Here is a 12,252-nt window from a genome sequence, read left to right as displayed (position 1 = left end):
ACTACGCAAATGCAATAAAAAGGCAATTTTAATTCCATGAGAACAAAAACGTTGATTAGGAAAGAGAATGTAATTCTACTATACTGTTTGGTTCACTAGTGGATAATATATTTTTCTAGCCACAGTAATTGTTGTATAATAAAGAATTTGACTGACCTTTGTTCCTGGGAGGGAGCATCTAGATCCTTGGAATTTCCTAAGTGATAAGAGTGTCTTTATTATTTATGGTGGGCTCTGATAGTTTATACTAATGAAATCAGTGGGACTGTACAGAGCTTCAGGATGGGGGCTGGTCCTGCCAGAAACACCAACCATGTGATTAGAAGATTGGAGCTTTGAGCCTTGTGATACCAACTCAACCTTCCAACCTCTGGGGAGGGAAGGGGGGTGGTTTGGAGATTGAGTTCAGTCCTGTGACCAGTGATTCAGTCGGCCATGCCGTTGTAATGAAACCCAGTGAAAACTCTGGACCCTGAAACTTGATGTAGATTCTTCCTAGTGGGTGAACACATTGATGTGCTGGGTGAGGGTGGGGGGATGACCTGCCCTGATTCAGAGAGGGCATGGAAGCTCTGCATTTGGGACCGCCCTTGCCCTTGCCCTAAGTGGCTTATTCATTTGGTTGGTCCTGATTTGTATCCTTTATTATAAAGCTGTAATCATGAACTGTAAGTTATCCTGAGGTCTGTGTGTCATTCTAGTGAATTATTGAACCTGAGGAGTTACGGGAACCGTGAACTTTGTAGCCAAGCAGTCACAAGTGTTGGTGGCCTAGGGACCCCTGAACTTGTGGCTGGTGCCTGCATTGTGGGCAGTTTTGCTGGGGACCATGTCTTTCACCTGTGGGATCTGTACTAACTCTGGGTGGTTAATATCAGAATTGAGTTGCAGTATTACAATCAGGTAAACACTGACAAGTGACAGAATCTTGTAATATAACTTCATTGGAAGGATGAGGAAAATATAAAGGGAGTAAAAGTTCTCATCAGACCTGAAGAGTCAAGTAATATATTGATGAATCAGGAAATTACAGTGTAACATAGGATTTAGAACATGTAAAGATAAGGAAAAACAATTAAAAGCAATGAAAATGGTTGCTTCTGGGGATGGAATAGGAAGGTGCAGAAGGATAGAGGTAAAGTCCTGGTATTTTTGGCCTAAAAATTTGTAACTATTATCTTTTTTGGACTAAGTTATGTATTCGACATAAATAAAATCACTTTAAAAAAGAAGGAGCTTGACTGTAGGCTGTCAGTAGTTCATCAGGAAATAAACTTGGACAGTGAGATGTGTGTATGTGTTTTGGGGGATGCTCTCAGGAAGAGCACCTGTGAGGAAGCAAAGGAAGCCGAGTAGGGCAGAGGGAGAAGTCAAACTGTGATGCAGGAGTCACCTGATCCCATGGGAAGCTCTGAACCTGGGATGGTGCTTCAGAGATGCTTAACTAATGCTTAAGGGAGCTGGATCTTTGTGTGGACCAGTCATTAGACATGTACTGCCCAGGGGAGGAGCTATAACCTTGGGCAAGGCAGCTCCCTTTGGCTGAGGGCAGTTCCTGGGAGATGTTCACTTGTGAGCTGACAGCAGATAACACTCCTGGCAAGAGGATTGCCTGAAGACCTCTGTGCTGGAAGGGAGGATGTGGTTGGTGCTCTAACAGTACCCATTACAAACTCCAAAAACTGGAGAATCTGGAAAAGGAAGGTTTGATATCCCTTAGGCAAATTTTATAATCTCTAGTCCTGGCATATTCTGAGCTATCCAGGATTGTTTTTTTTTTAATTTATTTTATTTTTATTTATTTTTGGCTGTGTTGGGTCTTTGTTGCTGTGCGCGGGCTTTCTCTAGTTGCGGCGAGTGGGGGCTACTCTTCGTTGCGATGCGCAGGCTTCTCATTGCTGTGGCTTCTCTTGTTGCGGAAAACGGGCTCTAGGCGTGCGGGCTTCAGTGGTTGTGGCACACGGACTCTAGAGCTCAGGCTCAGTAGTTGTGGTGCAAGGGCTTAGTTGCTCCATGGCATGTGGGATCTTCCCGGACCAGGGCTCGAACCCATGTCCCCTGCATTGGCGGGCGGATTCTTAACCACTGCACCAGCAGGGAAGTCCTCCAGGACTATTTTTAAAGTGTGGTATGCTGCTTTAGCTCAGCCTGGGGTTGGCAATTTTAAATACACACAAACACACACACATGCACACACACACACACACACACCAGAGTCATCTGTGTTCTTCTGAAATATGTATATTCCAGCCCAAAATTCTAGATGCATTATTTGGAGTGACTTTATTGTAGTTTAATTATTGAGCATTTCTGATTGAGGGATTTTAAAGCACACAATCTGAGAAAATCTGATGTTGCCACTGATTCAATGCTGTAATCACATATAGGATTTGCTTGCTCCACAGTTGTAGAGAATAAACAGAATAATCTAGGTACCAAAGGCTCTGTGAATGGACAGATTGAGTGGCAGACAGATTAGGAGAATATAAGGTATTGTACTTGTAAAGTGAAGATCTTTGAGAAACCAGGTTCTCAGGGAAATCGTCCAAGTCTCGTGTGTTTTGTAGTTTGTAAGACCAAGTAAACGTGAGCATCATTCATGCATTCAGCAAATGTCTACTGAGCACCTACCTTGTGCACATCACATAGCAAGGAGCCTGGAATCTGGTAGAAGAATTAAGACGTGTACACGTAAGAAAATGCAATTCAAAGTAGAGAGTGGTAAGTGCTGTAAGAGAAGTGCATGTAAAGGGCTAAGGGAGCTTAGGGGAGAGAGAGGTTTCTTTTGTTTGAAGTTATCTGAACAGTGGAATTAGTTGGTGGAGTTTGAACAAGCCTTTGAAGGAAGAGGCGAGGAGGTGAGGTTCTGGGGATCTTGGAGAGAGCAGAAAAGTTTATCACAGAAGGAAAAGGAGAGAATTGGAAACAGAAAATGTTTATACTTCATGTGTGACACATTAGTGCATCAGTAACAGGAATACAGTATAAAACTTGGGTCCCCATACTTCCAAAATACTCAGGAGATGAAAAGTTACAGAAATATGCAACTGAATTGATCATGAGGTTGGAGGAACTCTCATGTGATACTTAATTTCATATAGATGGGTTCTGCTATGAATGTTTAAATCCATGACTTAGTAATGTTTCTTGTAAACAAAACCACAATCATAAAAATACATGAGTTACCTTTGGGAGATGCCAGAGAACCAATTTACTTTGAAAACTGGTAAAGGAGAAAAAAAATCAAAACATTTATCTTGTGTTCCTGTGCAAACTCTGTATCATTTGTAATCAGATAACTGATGAGGAGTCATTTCTCTATGGAACTATTCCAGCTACTAAATGAAGATGGGATGATAGAATTCAAATATCACCATTTTGCAATCTCTAATGAAATAATGTGTTTCAGCAGTGATCATCAATGGCTGCTAATATGACAAAAAGTAAGGTTAGCAAACATGTGCCTCCTGATGGAAATATGCAATATCACTTATGAAGTATTCTTACCCAAAAAATCAAACCTGAATTTGATCATGTACAACTAACTTTTAGGGGATGGAAGAACATGTTAAATGACATCAGGAGGATGCAATCAGCCAATGACAGGCTGGTTAAGTATAAATGTATGACCTAATGTCTTCAACAAATGACAGGGGGTGGGGTGAGCAGGGAGGGAGAGGAAGAATAAGAGGAGGAGATGGGGGGGGAGAAAAAGAGAGATGGAGACAGATAGATAAGTAGATCTAGATAGATATGATTTCATAACTTATTCTATTATTTCATAATCTATTATGATTATGAAAGATATGGCTAGGAAGAATTTAGATATGTTTGCCATATTTCTGCATAATAAAAGTAGGGACCATCATGTAATTTCAAAGAAGTGGTTTTAGGACAAATACAAGAAAATCCTACTTTACACCATAACTTGTTTCCATAATTTATACATGGTTTGGGAAAACTCATAGAGAAGTTTGGGGGGGCATCCCTAACCTTTTGGGATGCTATTCAAAACCATGCTATGAATTTGTAACAAACATTATTCCGGTATTGTAGAGGTAAGATATCATGGTGTAGCCTGACCCATTATCATTTTCAAATGTTTATGCTACATAAGGTTTTAGAGCTTTTAAGAGAAATATACTCTCCCTTAGAAGAAATAGATGTTATTCAATTTCTACTACCTATAGTTTAAAAAAAAAGTGTATTAAGGTATAACAGATACAGTGTGTACTTAATTGTACAGCTACATGAATTTTTACATACACACATACACAACAAGATATAGAATATTTCCTACATCCTGAAGGTTCCCTTAATGCCTCTTCCCTGTCATCTACCCCATTACTCGGGGTAGCCAATATTATCACTTCTATCTTTATAGATTAGTTTTGCCCTTTTTGAAATTGCATAAATGGAATCATAACAGCTTGTACACTTTTATCTCAGGCTTTTTTCACTCAACATAATGTCTGGGAGATGTGTTCTTGTTTTGAGTGTATTGGTAGTTCTTTTTTTCATAATTGCTATTTAGTATTGTGTGAATATATCTGTTTTTTTAAGCTCTTTTTAGAATTAATTTTATTTTATTTATTTTTGGCTGTGTTGGGTCTTTGTTGCTGTGCGTGGGCTTTCTCTAGTTGCGGTGAGGGGGGACTACTCTTCTTTGCAGTGCACGGGCTTCTCGTTGCGTACTGTGTTAATATATCTTAATTTACTTATTCTCTTGTAGTTTATTATTTGGGCATGTTTACCAACTATACGTAAATAAAGCTACCATGGACATTGTTTTGGTAACATGATGCCTATTACCTCTTGGAAATTGTTAAGTCATAGATAGGCACACATTTATTTCTGGACATAATGTAAAATCGTTTTTCCAAAATGACTGTCAATTTACAGCGCCACCAGCAATGTATGAGAGTTCTAGTTGCTCCACATCCTTGTCAACACTTGGTATTGCAGTCTTTTAAATTTTAGCCATTGTCATGGGTATTCATTCCTAAATTTGAGCCACTGGTAATTGCTCCATCTTTTACATCAAGTACAGTTGACCCTTGAACAGCATGGGGGGGTTAGGGGCACGGACCCTCCATACAGTTGGAAATTCAAGTATAACTTTACATTTGGCTCTCAGTATCTGGATCTTACATCCGAGGTTTTGCATCTGTGGATTCAACCAACCTTGGATTGTGTAGTACTGTAGTATGTATTTATTGGAAAAAAATCTCCGCATATAGGTGGACCCTTGCAGTTCAAACCCATGTTGTTCAAGGGTCACCTGTATTACACAGGTCTTCTTGTGTCTAATTGGTGGGTCCTAATTGTGATCAGTTCTGCATTGTAATTCTTAAACTAAACTGTTACTTTTTTCTTTTCTCAGTTGTCACAGGTAGTACTGATGGAATTGGAAAATCATATGCAGAAGAGGTAGGTAATTTTCAAGACTTCTCTTTTTGGTATAAGAATGTAAGAACAGATATAGAATGATCTCTTATAGTAGTTTTGATTTTTGAAGTTAAAAGCACAAATATAGTGTTACACTATATAATAGATGTACTTTGTTTCGATCTTGTTAGAAATGCTGTGTTTGCTTAAACACACTTTAAAACAAATTTTTGTGCAAAATGTGTGTCAAACTTTTTATCCTGGGAAGTTGGAGTTGTGAAAATTTTAGTGTAATTTTATTTTATATTGTGTAACTATAGACAGTTCTCAGTTTTTAAAGTTAATTGTTTTGGATTATTTTCCAAAAGGTAGACAGATTATTAGAGAGTGGTTACATCTCCAAACAAGTCCATGGCGTCATTTTCACAAGAAGGACTGTGATGGATGGACAGATATTGACAGACACAGGCAAAAGATTCAAGTTCTCTGTAATGTAATTGAAGGAAGGGAAACCATGATAGTTTGAAGACCACTGTACAAAGCTCTCCTGTGAAGGAGAGCTTCCCTGCCTTCCAGTTCCACAGAGGCACCAATAGCCTCTGATATTGCCCGATTGTGATGAAGGTCCTGACAGATCCATTGAATCTCTCATTTGTCCTTTAAAAAGGGTTTTTAAAAAAAATCCTTTGTTTTCTGAGCTTTTTATTTTGAGTATAAAAGCTACAGAAAAGTTTTAGGAAGAGTATACAATGAACACCCATACACCTTTCACAAGGATTCGCCAGCTGTTAACATTTTGCTACATTTAACTTATAATTTGGCTGGACTATTTGGGAGTTACAGACATTGTAACAGTTCACTCCTAAATATTTCAGCTTGAAGCTTCTGAGAACTAGAATATTCACCGTTGTAACCACAGTACACTGGCCACACATAGGAAGTTTAACTTGACACAATACTATTATACAATATACAGTCCATGTACAAGTTTCCCAATTGTCCCATTAATGTGTTTCATAGAGCTTCTTTTTTTGTTCCAAAATCCATTTAAGGATTATGCATTGCTTCTTAATGTCATATTTCTTGACTAGGAGAGTTCCCTAGCCCCTCCTTTCTTTCTCTTTTTTCTTTTATAACAGTGGCATTTTAAAAAAAACCTAGGCCAGTTGTTTTGTAGATTTCTCAATATGGATTTGTCTGATTGTTTCCTCATGATTAGATTCAAGTTAAACATTTTTTAGCAGGAATGCTACACAGGTGATACTGTATTCTTTTGAGTTTATCTTATCAGGAGCCACAAGAAGTCCATTTGTTCCTTTATTGATTATGTTAAAATAAATCATTTATTAAGACGTTGTCTACCATAATTTTCCATTATAAAAGTACCTTTTCCCCTTTGTAATTAATAAAGAATCTGTGGGATGATACTTTGAGACTGTATGGATATTTCATTTCCCAACAATCTTCCACGCAGCATGTGTTGCTGTTTTTTGCCTAAATTAGTTGTTACTAGGGTGGTTTAAAAATGGTAATTTTCTGAAATTTTGAATTTTATTTAATTTACTTTTTTATACAGCAGGTTCTTATTAGTGATCAATTTTATCCACATCAGTGTATACATGTCAATCCCAATCGCCCAATTCATCACACCACCACCCCCACCCCCACCACTTCCCGCCCTTGGTGTGCATACGTTTGTTCTCTACATCTGTGTCTCTATTTCTGCCCTGCAAACCCATTCATCTGTACCATTTTTCTGGGTTCCACATAATATGCGTTAATATACGATATTTGTTTTTCTCTTTCTGACTTACTGCACTCTGTATGACAGTCTCTAGACCCATCCATGTCTCTACAAATGACCCAATTTCTTTCCTTTTTATGGCTGAGTAATATTCCATTGTATATATGTACCACATCTTCTTTATCCTTTCATCTGTCGATGGGCATTTAGGTTGCTTCCATGACCTGGCTATAGTAAATAGTGTTGCAGTGAACATTGGGGTGCATGTGTCTTTTTGAATTATGGTTTTCTCTGGGTATCTGCCCAGTAGTGGGATTGCTGGATCATATGGTAATTCTATTTTTAGTTTTTTAAGGAACCTTCATACTTTTATCCATAGTGGCTGTATCAGTGTACATTCCCACCAACAGTGCAAGAGGGTTCCCTTTTCTCCACACCCTCTCCAGCATTTGTTGTTTGTAGATTTTCTAATGATGCCCATTCTAACTGGTGTGAGGTGATACCTCATTGTAGTTTTGATTTGCATTTCTCTAATAATTAGTGATGTTGAGCAGCTTTTCATGTGCTTCTTGGCCATCTATATGTCTTCTTTGGAGAAATGTCTATTTAGGTCTTCTGCCCATTTTTTTGATTGGGTTGTTTGTTTTTGTAATATTGAACTGCATGAGCTCTTTGTATATTTTGGAGATTAATTCTTTGTATGTTAATTCATTTGCAAACATTTCCTCCCATTCTGAGGGTTGTCTTTTCATCGTGTTTGTAGTTTCCTTTGCTTTGCAAAAGCTTTTAAGTTTCATTAGGTCCCATTTGTTTATTTTTGTTTTTATTTCCATTACTCTAGGAGGTGGATCAAAAAAGATCTTGCTGTGATTTATGTCAAAGAGTGTTCTTCCTGTGTTTTCCTCTAAGAGTTTTATAGTGTCCAGTCTTACATTTAGGTCTTTAATCCATTTTGGGTTTATTTTTGTGTATGGTGTTAGGCAGTGTTCTAATTTCATTCTTTTACATGTAACTGTCCAGTTTTCCCACTTATTGAAGAGACTGTCTTTTCTCCACTTTTTGTCTCTGGGCTTTCTGTCCTGTTCCATTGATCTATATTTCTGTTTTTGTGCCGGTACCATATTGTCTTGATTACTGTAGTTTTGTAGTATAGTCTGAAGTCAGGGAGTCTGATTCCTCCAGCTCTGTTTTTTTCCCTCAAGACTGCTTTGGCTATTTGGGGTCTTTTATGTCTCCATACAGAATTTATGATTTTTTGTTCTAGTTCTGTAAAAAATGCCACTGGTGATTTGATAGGGATTTCACTGAATCTGTAGATTGCTTTGGGTAGTATAGTCATTTTCACAATATTGATTCTTCCAATCCAAGAACATGGTGTATCTCTCCATCTGTTGGTATCATCTTTAATTTCTTTCATCAGTGTCTTATAGTTTTCTGCATACAGGTCTTTTGTCTCCCTAAGTAGGTTTATTCCTAGGTATTTTATACTTTTTGTTGCAATGGTAAATGGGAGTGTTTCCTTAATTTCTCTTTTAGATTTTTCATCATTAGTGTATAGGAATGCAAGAGATTTCTGTGCATTCATTTTGTATACTGCAACTTTACCAGATTCATTGATTAGCTCTAGTAGTTTTCTGGTGGCATCTTTCAGATTCTCTATGTATAGTATCATGTCATCTGCAAACAGTGACAATTTGTATTCCTTTTATTTCTTTTTCTTCTCTGATTGCCATGCCTAGGACTTCCAAAACTATATTGAATAATAGTAGCAAGAGTGAACATCCTTGTCTTGTTCCTGATCTTAGAGGAAATGCATTCAGTTTTTCACCACTGAGAATGGTGTTTGCTGTGGGTTTGTCTTATATGACCTTTATTATGTTGAGGTAGGTTCCTTCTATGCCCACTTTCTGGAGAGTTTTTATCATAAATGGGTGTTGAATTTTGTCAAAAGCTTTTCCTGCATCTATTGAGATGATCATATGGTTTTTATTCTTCAATTTGTTAATATGGTGTATCACATTGATTTGTGTATATTGAAGAATCCTTGCATCCCTGGTATAAATCCCACTTGATCGTGGTGTATGATCCTTTTAATGTGTTGTTGGATTCTGTTTGCTAGTGTTTTGTTGAGGATTTTTGCATCTATATTCATCAGTGATATTGGTCTTTAATTTTCTTTTTTTGTAGTATCTGTCTGGTTTTGGTATCAGGGTGATGGTGGCCTCATAGAATGAGTTTGGTAGTATTCCTTCATCTGCAATTTTTTGGAAGAGTTTGAGAAGGATGTGTGTTAGCTTTTCTCTAAATGTTTGATAGAATTCACCTGTGAAGCCATCTGGTCCTGGGCTTTTGTTTGTTGGAAGATTTTTAATCACAGTTTCAATTTCATTACTTGTGATTGGTCTGTTCATATTTTCTATTTCTTCCTGGTTCAGTCTTGAAAGGTTATACCTTTCTAAGAATTTGTCCATTTCTTCCTGGTTGTCCAGTTTATTGGCATAGAGTTGCTTGTAGTAGTCTCCTATGATGCTTTGTATTTCTGCAGTGTCCATTGTAACTTCTTCTTTTGCATTCCTAATTTTATTGATTTGAGTCCTCTCCCTCTTTTTCTTGATGAGTCTGGCTAAAGGTTTATCAATTTTGTTTATCTTCTCAAAGAACCAGCTTTTAGTTTTATTGAGCTTGGCTATTGTTTTCTTCGTTTCTATTTCATGTATTTCTGCTCTGATCTTTATGATTTCTTTCCTTCTACTAACTTTGGGTTTTGCTTGTTGTTCTTTCTGTAGTTCCTTTAGGTGTAAGGTTAGATTGTTTATTTGAGATTTTTCTTGTTTCTTGAGGTAGGCTTGTATTGCTATAAACTTCCCTCTTAGAACTGCTTTTGCTGCATCCCACAGGTTTTGGATTGTCGTATTTTCTTTGTAATTTGTCTCTAGGTATTTTTTGATTTCCTCTTTGTTTTCTTCCGTGATGTCTTGGCTATTTAGTAATGTATTGTTTAGCCTCCATGTGTTTGTGTTTTTTACATTGTTTTCCCTGTAATTCATTTCTAATCTCCTAGCGTTGTGGTCAGAAAAGATGCTTGATATGATTTCAATTTTCTGAAATTTACTGAGGCTTGATTTGTGACCCAGGGTGTGATCTATCCTGGAGAATGTTCCGTGTGCACTTGAGAAGACAGTGTAATCTGCTGTTTTTGGATGGAATGTCCAAAAATATCAATTAAATCTGTCTGGTCTATTGTGTCATTTAAAGCTTGTGTGTCCTTGTTAATTTTCTGTCTGGATGATCTGTCCATTGGTGTAAGTGAGGTGTTAAAGTCCCCCACTATTATTGTGTTACTGTCGATTTCCTCTTTTATAGCTGTTAGCAGTTGCCTTATGTGTTGAGGTGCTCCTTTGTTGGGTGCAAATATATTTATAATTGTTATATCTTCTTGGATTGATCCCTTGATCGTTATGTAGTGTCCTTCCTTGTCTCTTGTAACATTCTTTATTTTAAAGTCCATTTTATCTGATAAGAGTATTGCTACTCCAGCTTTCTTTTGATTTCCATTTGCATGGAGTATCTTTTTCCATCCCCTCACTTTCAGTCTGTATGTGTCCCTAGGTCTGAAGTTGGTCTCTTGTAGACAGCATATATATGGGTCTTGTTTTTGTATCCATTCAGCGAGCCTGTGTCTTTTGGTTGGAGCATTTAATCCATGTACGTTTAAGGTAATTATCAGTAATGTATGTTCCTATTACCATTTTCTTAATTGTTATGGGTTTGTTTTTGTACATCCTTTTCTTCTCTTGTGTTTCCCACTTAGAGAAGTTACTTCAGCATTTGTTGTAGAGCTGGTTTGGTGGTGCTGAGTTCTCTTAGCTTTTGCTTTCCTGTAAAGCTTTTGATTTCTCTGTGGAATGTGAATGAGATCCTTGCCAGGTAGAGTAATCTTGGTTTTAGGTTCTTCCCTTTCATCACTTTAAATATATCATGCCACTCCCTTTTGGCTTGTAGAGTTTCTACTGTGAAATCCGCTTTTAACCTTGTGGGTGTTCCCTTGTATGTTGTCATTTTTCCCTTGTTGCTTTCAGTAATTTTTCTTTGTCTTTAGTTTTTGTCAGTTTGATTACTATGTGTGTTGGCGTGTTTCTCCTTGGGTTTATCCTGCCTGGGACTGTGCTTCCTGGACTTGGGTGGCTATTTCCTTTCCTAAGTTAGGGAAGAAAACCAGTAATTTTTTAATGATAATGATATCTGTCCTTTTACATTTACATTAGATGCTGTTTTTCTATAAAAAACAGCTTTTCCTTGTTCTTCCTCCCCCATTTTTTAGAAAAACTATCAGTATATATTCATGGGTTCTTTAGATGTTTTATAAATGATTAATTTAGTAAATTATTACCAACCTTAATTATTTTTATAAAAAATGTTCTTCCATATCTTCTCATTTGCAGTACTACGGTTAATAAAAGTTGGCTTGAGGATTTAGGACTGGAAAATTAGTTCACTAAATCACTTTTAGTTCATAGCACCTAATTTATTCTCATTTATATACTGTCTGGAGTAGTTCACTAAAAAGTTCTGTGTATATCAGTGTTTTTTTCCTCTGCCACTATATTTATGCGTCTCTGGGGTAGAAACCATGTTCCCATAAATCGTTCATTCTATGAAGCACTTACACAGCACTGGGGAAGTACATAGAGGGTACCCTTCAGGAAATTCTTTTTTAAGTCATCCAGTAAACTATCTTAGTTTGCACTTGTAGTCCATAAAGTCTAATGTTTAAATAAACATTTTTAAATTGATTCAATTTTTAGGAATTCCTAACATTTTAACTGTGGTTTTCTTTGCCAGTTCTGCAGTCTTCATGTATCCTCTCTAAAATGAAAACATTTTTAAAGCTAATTTTTCAATTAAAAAAGTAATAGATACTTATGGTGTAAAAAAACTAAGTATAGACAAGTCTAAAATAAAAGTAAAAGTCTTCCTTTTTCTAAAACCCTATGACTTTTATATATTAGCTTGATTGAGAAAGATAACCCTTTGGGGAATCATTTTGTTTTGCCCATTCATTGCACTCGGGTTTATTAGTTTTTTAACTTGGATTATCATATGGTCTGATTTTCTTAAAG

At 36.9% G+C, this 12,252-nt stretch overlaps 1 protein-coding gene across 1 annotated transcript in view; it reads left to right on the top strand.

The window, feature by feature from the left end:
- HSD17B12 (hydroxysteroid 17-beta dehydrogenase 12) overlaps window positions 1–12,252 on the top strand; it is a 176,467-nt gene that overhangs the window by 50,078 nt on the left and 114,137 nt on the right. The window contains exon 2 of the mRNA XM_082628845.1: window positions 5,384–5,430. Within this exon, the coding sequence (XP_082484971.1) occupies window positions 5,384–5,430 (47 nt within the window). The remainder of the gene's footprint in view (window positions 1–5,383; window positions 5,431–12,252) is intronic.

This window comes from Mesoplodon mirus (assembly GCF_964341445.2).
Source record: "Mesoplodon mirus genome assembly, chromosome: 7".
Classification (NCBI taxonomy): domain Eukaryota; kingdom Metazoa; phylum Chordata; class Mammalia; order Artiodactyla; family Ziphiidae; genus Mesoplodon; species Mesoplodon mirus.
Note: the sequence above shows the minus strand (reverse complement) of the source record. Positions and strands in the feature narration are given on the sequence as shown.